We start from the raw sequence: 17,073 nt of genomic DNA on the forward strand, positions 1-17,073 counted from the left end.
CGGGGCGGTTGTCACGAAAGTTTCCAGAACAATCGACTACGAGCCGGGCAAGATCTTTACCTGGTTCGTGGAGCAGGTGACGGAGGTGCGCCGGACAGGAGACGCGGAACGCAGCAAAGCGCTGCTCGCCGATGTGTTCAAACTGCTGGGAACAGCGCGTACGGGAAGCTGATTGAAGCGCTGGAGCGGCAAACGAGCGTGATATACACGAACGACGAGAAGGTTGTCGACAGAGCGCTGCGGAGGGCGTATTTCGAAGACCTCGACGAGATCGGGGAGGCCTACGAGCTGCAAAGCCGCAAGCCTACGAGCTGCAAAGCCGCAAGCTCCGGATCACAATCAGACGGCCGTTCCAGATTGGAATCGCTGTTTATCAGCTGGCGAAGCTGCGGATGCTGGAATTCTACTACGACTTTCTCGACAACTACGTCGACAGAAGAGACTTCGAGCTCATCCAGATGGACACGGACAGCAACTACATGGCAATCTCGGGGGAGCGGCTCGAAGACATTGTCCGGCCAGAGTTGAAAGCCGAATTCGAGGCGGAAAAAAATCAGTGCCTGCCTTGGGACAAGTGGAGCGGCCGGACCCCAGGCCTCTTCAAACTTGAGTTCGAGGGCAGCCGGATGATCGCGCTCTGCTCGAAGTGCTATTTCGCCGACGAAGGAGAGGGGGGCGAAAAAAAGAAGTTCAGCACGAAGGGGATGTCGAAGAAGCAGAACGAGATCACGTGGCAGCGTTTTAAGGAAGCGTTGGAAGGCAGTAAGGATATGGCGACCAACAGAGGTTTCAGGATGCGGGACGGGCAGATGGTCACTTACGAGCAGCAGAAGCTGGGGCTTAGCGCTTATTACGACAAGCGGTGGGTGCTGCCCGACGGGATTCACACCGAACCGATCGAGTTTCACATTTAGTTCACGTCAGCCGGAGGAAGAGTAGTGTTTGGAGGAACAACAAGCAGCTCTTCACGCACGAAGCCGCGCTTTGGCCCGTCGCGCAGATAGTAGAGAACGGGTTGATCCGGTTTGATGAAAGACCTTTCAATGTTGTAAACTTTCAAAGACCAGATTGGGTCTGTGGCTCTTTTCACGCCCCCTTCAAGCTCGCCAGGCTGGTAGAGATAACGAACTTGGACAAGAGAGGGGAGTATTTTTTTCGTTTTTCCCAACAGGCCTCGAGTAAGGTGTCGACGGCCTTGCATAAACAGATTTTTCTTTGATGGCAACGGCGGGTTTCTTGCCGATAAGGCTTGTGACCTCGTTGTTCAAAGTCGAAACAACTTCTGGAAGTCTTTTCACCCAGGCGGTGGACCGCTGGCCCTCAGGGAGTCGCATTTCCACGGCGTACTGGTGTCCGAACAAGCGCTCAGCCAGAGTGCGGTTGAAACGTTCAACAATGGCCTGGTCGCGGTGAATGTCAACACACCCGCGCCGGATGAAGGTTTTGTGGTTGTCCATCTCTTTTGTGACAGCGCCCATGAATTCGCGCCCAGGATCAACCTGCAGCATTTCAGGCCATTTGAGAGGCGAGCGCTTGTAAATCTTTTGAAAAGCCTGGGCGACCTCATCAGAATTTTTCGAAGTCAGGGGTTCGGCCTCTTTGTAGCGGCTGGCCACGTCGACAACATTCAGCGCGTATTTGAAAACTTTGCGGCCGCGGGGTAGTTTGTCGTGCGGCAGAAAAAAGGTCCGCCTGATGGACCTTGTTGGGTGTGGGAACGTCGAATTTCGGTCGAGGAATTCGCTTCGGCGCGGGGAGGAATATCTGCCAGAGTGCTTGCCTGATCAGCCAATTTTTTTGCGGTTTCTTCAGGTACCTTGGCGGCCTCGGCTAATTTTTTTTATCGCGGCGATTCCTTTCCAATAAATCTTTGCGAGTTTGGCGTCCATATAAGTAAGGCGTAAAAACGTTTAAAGGAAAAGGAAAGCTGCGTAGCCCAGAGCGAGCGCCCCGGCGCCCACGAACACGAGTTCACCCTTTTTCTGCTGCTCGCTTGGCTGATAGAAATCTGAGAACTTGAGCTCCTTGGGGGGTACCATCTGTTCGTCAGGATGCGCCTGGTTGTAGAGTTTGAAGGCGTAGTCCGTGTTGGTGAAGTTCTGCTTGGCCTGCTCCTTTTCTTGGGCGTTAGTCGCGATCCAGTCGAGAAGTTGTGTTCGGTCTCGCGTGTATTTGGCGTAAGCCGCTTGATAATCTTCGAAAGCTTTGTCGTGACGCTTTTTTTCTTCAAGTGCAGCTTTGTCGCCCCCGCCAAGCGCCCTCGCCAGATAATTGCCTCCGATAAAAGCCGTGGCGTTCAACACAGCCCCGCCAATCATAATCGCGATGCTCGCCATGGTTATATATTATCGGAAGCTTTTTTCAAATCATAACTCTAAGTTATTCCTGTTTTCCTTGTATAGTACCAAGTTGTTCGCAATCCAGTCGAGAAGGCCTTCGGGTTCGATCTTGTATTTTTCTTTGGCGTTTTGATACGCCTCGGCGGCTCGCACTTGACAATCTTTCAAAAACTCCGCATCTTCTTTTTTATTCACGTTTGCCTCGATCCAGGCGTGGTTGAGAAGTGAATGCTCGAGAAGCTCAAGGAACTCCTTGAGTGCTTCATCGTAGCTCTTTTCATTTTCTCTCGCGGATCTCGAAACAGCCTCGTGAACGTCGACGCTTGCAATACTCGCCATGGCGCAATATAATAGACTTTTTCCTTTCTTCAAAACGAATTTCAAACGCTGGTGGGAAGGATTTTCTGGTCCTCGAGGTACTTTTTGAGCGCAATGCTGCACGCCATGACGGCGGTGAACTTCACGTAATTCATCGGGCTGCTTTTGGGATCAGAGGTGAAATCTTCTTTCACAACCTTTTTTGCGGCCCAGCCGATGCCCGCGGCTAATCCCGTGAGAGTTGCGGCCTCAATGACGGTCTTGACAAGCTTGTTGTCGGACATGATGCGTTTGATATAAGTTAAGAACAAAAGTTCAAAACAAAATTAATCTGTCTTCTCTTCTTCTTCTATCCTTTTCTTATCTCCAAGTCTTTTAATCTCTTCTTCTATCCTTGTCTTCTCTTCTTCTTCTCTTCTTCTTCTTCTTTCTTCTATTTCTTTTTTCCATCTTGTTTCCCTTTCTTCGGCCGTTTCACACCACATTATGTTGATAAGATGGGAGACTCTTTCACAAACCTTTTTGTTGAAGTCGTACCACAAAATCCCTATACCAAAAATTGCGGCTGAAGACAAGAGACTATTTGCAATGTGAAGTTTCGGCATCGTGATATACTTCTCACACAAAAGTTCAAATCATTTTTTAAAATCCTTTTCGCTGTGTCGCGCGAGCGGGTTCTGGCTCAACACGCGCGGGCTCAGGCGTGGGCACTGGCGTTTTTATTTTGTCAAATGCGGCATTAGCCATACCCTTGAGCTCTTCACGTTTGTAATAAATCCCGAGCAGTGAAACGCCTATGCCGCCAATAGCAATCCATTCGTTGGTGTTGAGGCCGCCGCTCTTTGGGCTTTCGCTCTTTGGGCTTTCACCTTCTGTAGTCGGGGCTGGCTCAGGGGCCGCTATGGCGGCTTTCGCTTTATTTTCCGCGTGATAAGCCTTGGCTGCTTTCTTCTGTTCTTCCCGGGCGAGCCGCGTTCTTTCGGCAACCATTTTTCCAGCAGCCACACGCTTTGGATTTTTTTACGCGCTGCGTGGTTGCAGTCGGAGTTGTCGCTTACTGTGTGATATCGGCGGCAGGTGCTGCCTGGGTCTCGACCTGAGGCGCCGTGACGGCAGGTGGACTTTGTCCAGGTGCGCTCTCGGATTGTTCGGTTGACATTCTGAAGCGAACCCTCAGCAGTTGTTAATGAATGGTGACCGGTTATTCTGCAGCTGCTGAGCCGGGTACTTCGTCAACGCCCTCAAGCGGATAGCCCTGTTCATTACGAGAAGGGTGGCTCTGCTCCGGCAACTGTTGACTGAAATCAACATGTGTAATGGTGATCAGCGTCGCGTTGGCCGCAGCAAGAAACCGGTCGCACTTCAAAGCAAGGTTGCCGGCCAGATTGGAGAGCTCTTTGTTCAAGATGTAGTCGTTTCTGAGTTCTTTTTGGTAAGCGTCGATGTCTTTGATTTTGACGGTCATTCCGACCACTTTGGTTGCAAGAAAAATGAAGCTGTCGATCAGGCTTTCCGTTGTCTTTGAGCCCACGTACGTCTCGTAGCGTTTGGTGAATTTGTCGACCTCTTTGCCGCTCAGGGCGCTTCACCTGCTCGTGGGTCAACTGCACTCCGATGGCCTCTTTGGCTTTGCCTGTGGACACCAGCACGGCCAGCTGCTCGCGAAGATCGCCGCAACGTTCTCCCGGAAGGAAGCTGTTATGCCGGTCAACTTCTGGGTCAGCACCCAAACGCTGATGCCCATATGTCGAGCAGAAAAGGCGAGATTCACCAGCTCGCCTGTGCGCCCTTTCACGTCCTTGGAGGCTGCGCAGTCGTCGAGGATTATGAGCGTGTTGGTGCCCTCGGAAAGCCATCTCAGCACGCTCCGCGCCTCGTCTGCCAGAGTCTTGCTGCGGATCATTTTGTACTCGAGCTGGATGTTTTTCAGCTTGTATTTCAGCTGGGTTGTGTCGGGGCCTTTGACCACGTGTATAGCTTCGGCAAGTTTTAGGTCGAACGTGAGGTCGTTGTAAAGGGCCTAAGGGTAGAAAACGCCGTGGTCGGTTAAGATCTGATGGTCCAGCCTAATCCGGTACTTTTTTCCGTAAACCTCGTTCAGCTTGTTTTCAGCGTCGACGCCCGAGGTTTTCTTGTCTCCCGTGTCTGAGCGGATCTTGCATAGATCCTCGCTCTGAATCCCTTCGAGAATCCTGATGTCTCGCTCTTCCTGCGAAAGAAAAAGGTCTTCGAAAGTTTTGTAGATGCCGTACCCAACCGTGTCTTGCAGGGTTGTTCCCGCAAACTTCACGACCAGCCTGTCAACGAGCGCCCGCGTGACCTTTTGGACAAGGAAGTTGTTGGCGTGCCCTCCAGAAAGGTCGATGTCAAAGACAAGCGCTAGCGAGTCCGGCACCAGAACCTCGTTCTCGTTCAGCTTGGGCACGTAAACGTACAGCGTATTGTCGCGGTTGGCCTCCGAGGGGTTAAAGGTGATCCGCTTGACCGCGCGCTCGGCCTTCATGGCGTGTACTGTCTTTTCGCTGTACGTTGGGCGAAGGTTCTCTGGAACAACTGACATTGTATAAATATCCCGGCGATTATTTCTAATTTGAAAAATAATAGGCTTGCAATATATCGCTATGTCGAAAGGCGGCGAATTTGGTTACGAAGACACGGGCCTTGACAACCGGATTGACCACGACGATGATGGTGATGAAGAACTAGAGGTTGACACAACCCATCCTTTTCAGCTAGGCGCGGCGTCCACTCCCTAGCAGCCTGGCGACCCCTACCACGGGGGCGAACAAACGGAAATGCGTACTACGGTTCATGAGCAGTCCGGCCTTCCTGACACTTCTTACCAGGAAGAAACCCCTTTGCTTGGAAGAACACGTTCAATCAGTGATCTTCAAAAAGAAAGTTATTTGCGGCAAAAACTCAAAAAAGCTGTAGATACGATAAAAGACAAATTCCCGAATACAAACTTTGAAAAAATCCCAATAAGAAGAGGCACTGGAAAAAATGAGGGAAAAATTGTTGCTATAGGGGGGGGGGGGGGTCAGAAAACCGATTGAGTACAAGATTCTAAAAGATGATGGGTCAGGCTTCATGAAAAGTTTTTTAGAAAACTTCAGCGATCAACTTGGACCGAGCCGTAAAGAAATTATAGATGAAGACAGAGATACAATCAGAGAACAGCGCCAAAGACTGATAGAAGCTGAAAAGCAACTACAACAGGCGGAAACACTCTCTTCGCAAAGAGAAGAAGAAAAAAAAGAAGCAGAAGCTCTGAGACGAAAAATCGAGCAAACCGACGCTCAGATTGAGGCCATTCAGGATGAACAAGGTTCGAATATTGAAAGTGAAGCAGAGCTGCGTAGGCTGAAACAACTGAAAAGGAACTATCAAACCGATCTTGAAAACAAGAAAAAAGCTTTGGACTCGCTTACAAAACAAGCAAAAAACAGAGAAAAAGAACAAGCCAAGGTTGACAGACTCAGGGCCAGCCTCGCAGCAAAAGAAAGTGAAACAAACGCCATGGAAGAAAGGCTCAACCAAACAAAACCGTTGGACGACCTGAAAGAGGAGGAAAGCGAGCTGCAACGCCAAAACGAGGAAGACCAGGCGATCATCCAAGATGAGAATGCCTCACCCTCTGAAAAAGAAGCCGCAGAAGGCAGAGTTGCAGAAAGAAACGAGGAGATCGCGCGTTTGCAAACTCAGATTGCAGAAAGGGAAAGGGGGCGGCCTCTTCTGGAAAGGGTCAAAGAGATCTTCAAAAAACATGTCGTGACATTGACCGTTATTCTTCTCGCCGCCGGGACCACAATCGGAGCCGTCATCGGGGCCCTCACCAGAGGTTTGAAAGCCACCGGCAAAGCTTTGGGAAATGGCCTCAAAGATATTGCCGCGAAACTTGGTTCTCTGCTGGCCAGGCTGATTGGCTCGATTGTGAGCTTCCTTTTCAAAGCCGCCGGCCAAGTCGTCGGGTTTCTGGCCGAGCACACCTGGCTGCTCATTCTTGCCGCGGTTGCCTTTTTGTTCGAACAATATTTTAAGAAGCAGCGTTAACTTACCTCCAAGCCATGAACAGCAACGCCGATAATCCAACTACACCGACAATGACAGCCATTTTGTTAATTTCGTGTTGCGGTGTTTTATCTGGAGCCGTGGGCTCTATTTTTTGCGCCGTCGGCTGTGCTTGTTCAGTTTCGGTCGAAGCTGGTTTCCTTGATTTGGCTGTTGCGGCTTTGTGTATCGCGTTGGACGGGTGGCTGTTGGGAGGGTTAATTTTTGATGGGCCGCCTGCCATGAGTTTGAGGGCAGATTTTTTTGTCTCCGGGTTTACCTCGTTGTTCACTCCCAGTTTCATCCCCGAGACCGCCTGTTTCAGCTTGTTGTTGTAGCCGACCGTGCTTGCGGTGTTTATTATCATTTGTGCGGGCATGAGCCAAGCCATGGGGGCTACAGCGAGATTGAGCCTGACCTTCGCTTGATCCACCGCGAGCTGGTACCTTTGCACGCTCTTGGCCAAGTCGGGCTGTCTGATCGCGTCTTCTACCAGCACCAGGAACTCGCTCTGGGCTTCTCTTGCTCGGCCACCAGAACCGAGAATGCTGCTGTGGACGTTGACTTGTGCGCCCAGAACGCAGTAAACGAAAGCCTCGATTGACTGGTTGATTCGTGCCAAGCCCGCCTGCGTCAAACCTGATGCTGTGTTTGGCGCGAACCAGTCCGATTGCGTATCAGAAGCGGCCCCCGGCTCGATGTAATAAATCAAGTCTCCTTGAATAGCTTTGCCACCTTCATCGCTGAATTTGTTCCATCCCGGATATATAGTCGGTTTTCGACGCGCCGGCGCCGGACACGTAAACATAAACGCTTCCCAGACCGTGGTTTTCCCCGTGCGTGTAGCGGAAATCGCTCGAGGGGTCTATACCGAACTCGTTGCATAGCCTTTTGTACGAAGCAACGTCATAATGATTATTGTATTGATTGAAAGGCGGGTCTCCAGGCAAAGCGCTCATGCTCTGAATACCTCCTAGCTGGAACAAAATGCGCCTGACCGTGAAATACACGTGGAAGACATAAAAAGCTCTTATCTGCGGTGGGAGATTCATTCCGCTGTCAAAGATTTCGCGAGAAACTCCACACCCCTGTGTCGCGCAGAAAACCGCGAAGTTGAGCTGTTGCGGCCAATATTTCATGTCGGGCCCTCCTAACCAGTGTTTTGATTCGGCTGCAGAAGTGTGCCTGAGTTTTGTTTTTTGAAATATTTCTCGGAATTTTGTCGTGAAATATTGGTCAGGCGTGACGTAGATTTGGATTGCGTCGTTGAATATTTTTTTCAAGCTTGGCGCTTTTCCGTCGAAAGGTACCGCAGGGATGGGCAAAGAAACTTTTGAATCGAGCGGCGCCATTTGATAAGGAAAACCTCCGCTGTCTCCCAAACCGAGCGCTTCTTTCATTTCGGCGCTCCAATATTTTCTGTCTGAGCCGAAGACGCTTTGAAAGGAGTCTTCGCTCTCTTTGAAAAACACCTCCGCGGTCACGTTATTTTTCTCGTCGATCATTGCTTGTGAAATGAACCTGCTTTTGTCCGCTTTTGGAAAGCGTTTTAAAAAGTTTGTCCTCGCCTTTTTCTTCGCAGCATCTTCTTTTCTCAAAAACTTGGGATCACCAAACCCGGGGTCTTGACCGATATCGTCCCACACATTCGGCATTGTATTTGAACACAATTTTATTTGTTGAATATAAAATGGTTGTTCTCACTATTGTCACGCAACAGAACGGAGGGACAATATCTTTTGAAAAACCGATACCGAAAGTGCATTTCATAAAACTCATATCTTGCAGTTTGTACAACAGCTGGGACACTTTGAAAAAAGAAGGTTCGGCCTCCTTGGGAGATAAAAACAAAGATAAAGCTTTGACAGTTAGTAAATTACCCCCAGGGCATTATAATTTAAAAAGAATATCAAAACAAATAGACGGTCTGTTCGACAAATATCTGTATAGACGTTGGAAACAGAAATAAACCAACCTCTTGGCCAGCTTGTAATCAAAAATTTTGGGGGAAAACCGATTGAACTTGATCGCGATTTAGCCGGTTTGCTTGGTATCGGGCGAAAGTTGGATCTTACAACATTCGTAAAACGGCTTACATATCCAACGACATATTTTATTCATTGTAATTTGATCGACACAGAACGGAATCTGTTCAATGGCAAAAGGTCAGATGTATTAGCCCTGTTTGATGTGAAAGGGGAGCCTTATGAAAAAGTAAGCTACCAGGCTTCTCCACAACAGGTTTTGCGAGACTGCTCTACAGACGAGTTTATAAATAGCATCACCATTAGCGTGAAAGATGAAAATGGCGAACTCTTCGATTTCAAGGGCTTCCCTCTTCTTTTTGAATTAGAGTTAACTTAAATCTCTATATATACGCAATGTCTTCGGTAAATCTGTTGCCACCAAGCGCGCCGCCTGCCGAGAATGAAAGAAGACTCTATCCAAGCCTTCCCGAAACGACAAATGCCGAGAATTTCCGGCTAACCGAGATAAGTAGAATTGAAAAAGAAATATCTGCTGAGGTCGAGCATTACAGGCTTGTGTTGAAAAAATATAAAAAAGCCCGGAAAGCGCTTCACTATTCCGTGGTTGGCCTTGGCGCTGTCACGGCAGCTCTGTCTTCTGGGGCTTTTGCAACATCACTCACTGGTGTTGGAATTATTGTCGGCGCGCCTGTTGCCGGGATAGCGGCTTTATCTGGCGCAGTTTCCACTGGCTTGTCCGTTGTCAACAAGAAGCTTGAACGCGAAGTTAATAAGCACTCGAGAATCCATTCTCTGGTTATCGGGAAACATGACTTGATTAACCTCGCCGTCTCACAGGCTCTTAATGATAATCGGGTTTCTGACACGGAGTTTCAACTGATCACACGTGAAATGCAGAAATATCGCCAGCTTAAAGAGACTTTAGGCTCGAACTTTGCGCGAATACAAACAAATCCAATCCAGCCAGATATTGAAAAAATAAGAAACCAGGTTCGGGAAGAATATAGAAAACAACTTGCGGATTAAACCGCAGATTTGAACTAAATTTTGAGTGAAAAAACACGAAACTATCTCTTAGTCTTATTAAAAACAGATGATTGTGTTACACCGCGTTACCTTTACGCGTGACGTTGCGTGACAGGTCACACAAAAGGGCAAAACCCTGTCGGGGGTGCTCGTTGGCTATTCTTTTGCCTAGCCCAGGCTGGAAGTTTCCCGCCGCTGACAAGGCGGCTGTCGCCCGTTTTACCTCTGGACGAGGTTTGAGGTCCCTAGGGACCTCTGAGCACCCCCAGTCTCCACTGGGCCGGGGCGGGTTCACACGGGGTTGTCACCGTGGACGGTCTCACCCTATACCCCGACAAGCGCCTGTACGTGCCGTATGAGGAATCAGAGGTGGCCACCCTCACGTCCAAAAGCACCATCATTTGCTCGCTGATAAATAGTATATTTACTCAAGCTATATACATTGATCCAGTCGCCTCTCCTATCACTTGTGGTGTTGCTTCTCTGTCCTTTCCCTAAATTCGCAGGTTTTCACAAATACGCATGCGCTTTTGGGTGGCGAGATGATGTCATGCTTGAGCTATATTTAGAGATTGTATGAATAAATTATATCCCAACAGCACTTCTGAAGGCCAAAATGATTGTGCTGTTCCACAGCTATTTGCTTTATTTTCACGGAACGTTCTACGCCCGTTTGGCAGAAAGAGGTCAGACAGATAACATATCAAGTCGTTGAAGCCATGCGAGAAGCAGAGGAAACCGATTGAGACCCTTGTTCAAGGAATATCACATGTTACGAGCGATCGAACACTGCGATCAAATCTTGCTATTTTCTCGTTTCTTCCTGCTCGCTTCACTTCGGCAGCTTCTGTGGTGAAAAAAATAACTTACAGCGCGTTGACTGGGCGTATTTTTTTTGTAAATTCTCTTCTGGTTCGTTGTTTTCGGCCAAAACAACAAAAAAAATCTTGAGTTGTCCTCCATGTTTTTCAGTACAGCTCGTCCAAGGGGCCTGGGGAATATTTGGTTCCAGTCTTCTGAGGAAAACGTCACGCAACTCACAGATTTCAAAACAAAACTTTTGCTTCGAACGAAAGTTAGTCGCCGCCTTTTCGCTAACGCTCCCGGCCAAAAAGGAACCACTCGTTCCAATCATAACCATCCCAGGAGCATACTTTTAAAAAATTCTTGTACTCAGGGGTGGCTTCTATGAAAGATATTAACTCGATCGGAGGGTTTAGAGTTGCTTTATGAAGAGTTCCACTTTCGTAACAGGGGAAACAACATCCCTCGAAACGGCAGTTCGCATATTCAAAGCAAATTACCATCGGTACAATCTGCTGCCTGTATTGGCAGAAAGGCAGTTTTGAAATATGCCCGTGAACCTTATCCCAACCCAGTTTTGAAATATGCTCGTGTACCTTATCCCAACCCATTTCCTTTTTTACCTTAATTTTTATCGCGATGTACTCCTTGAAGATCATCTCACGAAACTCTGGAGGGAGATTTTGGATGGCCTCGGAAAGTCCGCAGCTTTCTTTCCGGCCCCGCATCAGGCACCCGCACTAGTTTGGCGCTCGAGTCATCGCGGCTCGGGCGGTATAACAGCGGGCTCGCTTGTTTCCAATTGGTGTCACTCCTTTGTTGTAAGTAGTATAGGGGGAGTCAAACAAATACTGTTTCAAAGAGGGAGCTGAATTTCACCGTTTCGCAGCCCCCAAGTTCAACCGGCCCGAGCATGTGAGGGCCGGACTTGACGGTGGGGGCTGCGATAAGGTGAAATAAAGCTCCCTCTGCGAAACGGTATTTGTTTGACTCCCCCTATACTACTAAATACTACCGCTAGGTGAAAGCGCAAGTAAATCTGGATTTCTTGTAACCAAAACGATCTTGTCAAACTTCGTAAGAAGTTATAGAGTGGGGCTTCTATGCTAGGACGTATTGACACTCTGAGTAGTATCAACTAGTGTGATCAATTTCGGCTTCAGAACGCCTTGGGCCATACGGAATTGTGGATCGCGGTTTCGTCAGCCATTTAAGAGTCGCCCTCTGAAAAATTTCAACCATGGCCATTTGGACCACAAAAAATCAAATTCCTCAAAGTTTCTCAGATGAATGGTCTAGATAAGTGATTCACAAAAATGTAACTTTCAGTTCAATTTGATTCGTATTTTAGCGCTGGGGCCACCATCTTGGTTTTGCCCCTCTGAGAAGGCTTTCAGCGGCCATTTTAGGGCACATTTTTAACAATTTGCCATACAAAGAAAACGATATAAATCCGGGTAAAAACCCTGTATTCGAGACAAGCAAATGTTTCTTGTTACATTGACAGGCTGTTTTGGCAATTTGATCGTCGCCTGATTTTTTTTACAGAATTTTAACTTTCTTCCCTTTCGGACTACTCATGAAGCGCCATAAAAAAGGCGAAGTTTAAAGGAAAATATCGCCAAAAGTACATCACTTGAGATCCCAAAACTACCCTCCACTTAAAGAGCAATGTCTCACCTGTAAGAACATGCAATAAAATTTTGGGGCAGTTAAAGCTGTAAAATGTTAGAAGAAGAAGTTTAAGCTGTGCTTTTGTCAACAAAGACCGCCGTCCTAATTAGCATAATAACGTGAAAATAACGTTGCACAGAGAAAATAATGATATATTCCACTTACCTCGCGACATGTCGACAACTGGATGTTCCACGATGCCTCATGTTATATACCCAGTATGTTTCAGCTACATTTTCGGTGATTAGTGTACGAAATCACTCTCAGACATCGCCACGGTTAAGCAGATTTCAACTCTCCGAAGCCCGCTTCATAACATCTCTCAATATTATTTATCTTTCCTCTTATAAGCCGCCGTTTACAAGAGGTTTAACAATTCGCTGAGATTCTAACTGACCCAGAAGTCTGGTAGCAGCCTTTACAATCCTCCTCTTAATCGAGGATTCCCATCAAGAACTCGTCTAAGCTCAGTTCTGTTTTGATCTGTTGTGCACCCGCCATTATTCCACAGATTGCGTTACACTTGACAAATGCACATTCCAACGGGTAAGGGTAGGGTGGGTAGGAAGTGAAAATGCAACCGACGTTAAAGCCATTTTACGCATTTCTGTGGCTAAACTAGTAACTGGCTTTCCCAGACTGATTTGAACATGAGCTTGTGCTTGCAGGCATTTTCTAGGTTATTTTTGCAGAGTAGGTGGGGGCGGGGGGGGGGGGGTGGGTGGCGGTGTCGTGTATTAAAAATAATAATAATAATAATAATAATAAAAAGATAAAGAAAACGATAGACAGTATCAGGTCTAGGGATTATGATCTGTGTATCTTGATCAGTTTTATCAGTTCATCAGTGACGCCCTATTAGGGGTTTTCAGGATACTGGATATTTGGGTAAAAGATTAATAGGATGCAAGAAATTAAGGGAAATATTAATGGGCAGAAAATGTTTAGATCAGATAAAACAGGATATTAATTGAGCAGGAAATCGTTGAGCTGGATTTAACAGGATACAAGATATTTAGGACAAAAATTAATAGGATAAGGGATACACCGACCCCCCCCCCCCCCTCCTCCGTTCCTCCCACTATGGGGCCTCAACGATGGTCTGCTATTTAGGATAAAATAAAAGTAAGTCAACTGCTATAAGCATTTATTCTGGGATCTTAGTACTTATATCACGGTGAAATATGAAAGTTTTGTATCAGATTTTAGGGGTTTTGAGGTTAGGTAACGCAGCTCCTTGTTAGTGATTTCGAAGCCCACACTTGTTACACTGAATAGATAGATAAAGACTGGGCTGGAGAAATAAAAAAGAATCAAATGTGTCCCGAATTCTGTACCGTTTAACACGAATTTCTTACATGACAACCTTTGTGTCTGCAAAGAGATCGAGGCACAACATATCACACTATATTTGTAGACAACTATCCTAATCTCATTGACAGCCGTTAGTTTTTGATGAGAATTTGTATTTGTTACAAATAGAATACGGATAGAACTCCAATAAAAAGCCTCTTACTTGTTTTTTTTTGTTTGTTTGTTTGTTCAGCATTATACTTGTGTCTTTCGCTGCCGGAAATGCCATCAAATGCTGCGTAAGGCAACAGACTGGCAAGTAGTGCGCAAGAAGTAGTGATAGGCGGCGTTTTATTGAAACTCCTTTTTCTAAGCGGTTCCACTTTTGTCTCAGATAAGGAAATGCTTAGAAAAGTACTGAAGAACAATTTACAGTACGGTTCATATTGACTTGTTCCTGAAAGGGAAACCCTACTTGACAAGGCCAAAATATGATATAGCGACAATCGTGCATGGTGTTTACCCTGTCATAGCAAATTCTACTCTTCCAGTCCCTGCTGAAGAAATTAAACCTAAAGGCTGGGCCCTGAAAGTGACCAAAAAGGCCACTCGTTTCATTGAAAAACAAAAAAAAATTACCTTGAAGAAAGGTTTTTCTCGGGTCAGGAGACGGCCATAAAATTCGAAGCGATTACTGTAGCACAAAAGATGAGGCGACTTGTGTGCCTTAAACGCATCTATAATGTCTTTAAAAAGCTAAGCGTGAACATTAGTGCTTTGCTTGATAGATGCGGGTATTTTAAAGCGCCCTGCATAGGGTTGAAAACTAGTCTTGTGCAGACATGAAGCTGTGCTCCATCACAGAACTGAACGACATTAGCGGCTGTGGGGTGCCTTAGGCTAATAATGAATGGTGCCTACAAAATACAAACGTGTTCCCGCCAGATTAAGAAAACGTGGAAAAAGTAGATCTTAGCCAGGGTTATTACAATCCACATAGAAAACTTGGTGTAGTCATTAATTTTTCCGAGATAATTAGTTACTGCTGACGGTAGCATTTTTCTGAGAGAAAGGTAAAGATATTTCTTCACAGATTCTCCTAAGGTTCGCCTCTAAATGCAGAAAACTAAACATATTAAAAAACATCTTTAAACTAGCTACGTGGTTAGTGGTAATATAAAACCACTTTTGATATGTATTTAATAACAGAATCGTCGCCACAGAGCTTTGAGCCTCCCTGGACAGAACTCCTCTGGCTTAGCCAAAATACAGTCTACATAACTTTTCCTCACAGCCAAAAACTAATGCATTGTTCAATAGGCTTGCCACTTCCGATTCATACCATAAAATGTAGCTGTAATCACCCCTCTTTCAAAAGTTAAATGAGTTTTTTCATCCTTTCGAAAACTGTCGGTGTCCGTTACATTTTTTCCTGTTACTTCCCAAGTAAGTTAAACATTGACGTCTCTCGCAGTTGTGTTGCGCGCGCATTATGCCATCTACAGTTGAATTTCAGTATGATTTTTTCTACGGATACGATAAAAGCCTGGTCATTCTCGTCCCCAGAGCCCACGATCTTTCTGGCCCGCGGCAGGAATCGAGAGGTCTGGCCAGACCCGATTTTCTGAGCATACGTAGAGTATTCGTTTCGTATTCTCAGCCAATCAGATTTGTCAGATTAGACGGGAAGTCCGTGAATCGCTGACTTCCGGTGTTGCACCAGGCCAGAGCTCTCGATCCCTCCAGCAGGCCAGAAGGATCGTGGGCTCTGGGGACGATAATGCACACTTGGTAGGGTAGTTATTTACGTCACTAGTTCCAACCCAAGCGCGCGCCCGGCATTTAAACCATTCCTTACGTAATGCACAGACCGTGTGCCCACAAAAAAGAAGGCACCGTCCTTAACTGCCCTTCAGTAATTTTCTGAGCATTTTCTTTTCTGATGAAAAAGTGAAACGGCTAAGAAAATGTAAGGAGTTTCAATAAAACGTCGCTTACCATTACTTCCTGCGCACTATTCGTCAGTCTGTTGTCTTTTGCAAAATTTGATGGCACTTTCGGCAGCGAAAGACACAACTGTCCCGCTTTATCTGATCTAAACATGCTCTACCCCATTAATTTTCCCCTAAATTTCTTGCATCCTATTAATTTTGCCCAAATATCCAGTATCCTGAAAACCCCTAATAGGGCCTCACTGATGAACTGATAAAACCGATCAAGATACACAGATCATAATCTTTTGACCTGATACTGAATTAATACACGTCCCCCCCCCCCCCCGCCCCCACCTACCCTGCAAAAATAACCTAGAAAATGCCTGCAAGCACAAGCTCATGTTCAAATCATTCTGGGAAAGCCAGTTACTAGTTTAGTCACAGAAATGCGTAAAATGGCTTTAATGTAGATTACATTTTCACTTCCTACCCACCCTACCCCTACCCGTTGGAATGCGCATTTGTCAAATGTAACGCAATCTGTAGAATAATGGCGGGTGCACAACAGATCAAAACAGAACTGAGCTTAGACGAGTTCTTGATGAAAATCCTCGATTAAGAGGAGGATTGTAAAGGCTGCTACCAGACTCCTGGGTCAGTTAGGATCTCAGCAAATTGTTAAACTTTTTGTAAACGGCGGCTTATGAGACGAAAGACAAATAATATTGATAGATGTTATGAAGCGGGCTTCGGAGAGTTGAAATCTGCTTAACCGTGGCGATGTCTGAGAGTGATTTCGTACACTAATCACCGAAAATGTGGCTGATAAATACTGGAAATATAACATGAGGCATCGTGGAACATCCAGTTGTCGACATGTCGCGAGTTAAGTGGAATATATCATTATTGTCTCTGTGCATCGTTATTTTCTCGTTATTATGCTAATTAGGACGGCGGTCTTTGTTGACAAAAGCACAGCTTAAACTTCTTCTTCTAACATTTTACAGTTTTAACTTCCCCAAAATTTTATTGCATGGTTTTACAGGTGAGACATTGCTCTTTAAGTGGAGGGTAGTTTTGGGATCTCAAGTGATGTACTTTTGGCGATATTTTCCTTTAAACTTCGCCTTTTTTATGGCGCTTCATGAGTAGTCCGAAAGGGAAGAAATTTAAAATTCTGTAAAAAAATCAGGTGATGATGAAATTGCCAAAACAGCCTCTCAATGTGACAAGAAACATTTGCTTATCTCGAATAAAGGGTTTTTACCCGGATTTATATCGTTTTCTTTGTATGGCAAATTGTTAAAAATGTGCCCTAAAATGGCCGCAGAAAGCCCTCTCAGCGGGGCAAAACCAAGATGGTGGCCCCACGCGAAAATACGAATCGAATTGAACTGAAAGTTATATTTTTGTGAATTAATTATCTAGACCATTCATCTGAGGAAGTTTGAGGAATTTGATTTTTTCTGGTCCAGAGGGCGCCTCTTAATAGTTGTAAATACACTTTTGTAGAATGGCAAAATCTATGAGTCATTCTCATTTTATGCACTGCAGGACACCTAGGGCTATTCAGAACAGCCCTTTATCCATCAGGGTTTCTCGCAGACACTGTTGTTGCCCCCCATGACTGCCGTCCCATCTCCTTCC

The 17,073-nt window shown here is 46.2% G+C and overlaps 2 protein-coding genes across 2 annotated transcripts; both read left to right on the top strand.

The window, feature by feature from the left end:
* Nucleotides 1–334: 334 nt before the first annotated feature.
* Nucleotides 335–1,652, top strand: LOC145487127 (uncharacterized). The gene is made up of 2 exons (XM_081465852.1): nt 335–1,269; nt 1,303–1,652. Exon 1 carries the CDS (start codon nt 393–395, stop codon nt 912–914), a length of 522 nt encoding a protein of 173 aa, XP_081321978.1. The 5' UTR covers nt 335–392; the 3' UTR covers nt 915–1,269; nt 1,303–1,652.
* Nucleotides 1,653–5,112: 3,460 nt separating this feature from the next.
* LOC145487106 (uncharacterized) lies at nt 5,113–8,227 on the top strand. The gene has a single exon (XM_081465826.1). The coding sequence runs from the start codon at nt 5,748–5,750 to the stop codon at nt 6,708–6,710; it is 963 nt and encodes a 320-aa protein (XP_081321952.1). The 5' UTR covers nt 5,113–5,747; the 3' UTR covers nt 6,711–8,227.
* Nucleotides 8,228–17,073: the final 8,846 nt, after the last annotated feature.

Source organism: Orbicella franksi, chromosome 5 (assembly GCF_964199315.1).
Source record: "Orbicella franksi chromosome 5, jaOrbFran1.1, whole genome shotgun sequence".
Taxonomy (NCBI): Eukaryota; Metazoa; Cnidaria; class Anthozoa; order Scleractinia; family Merulinidae; genus Orbicella; species Orbicella franksi.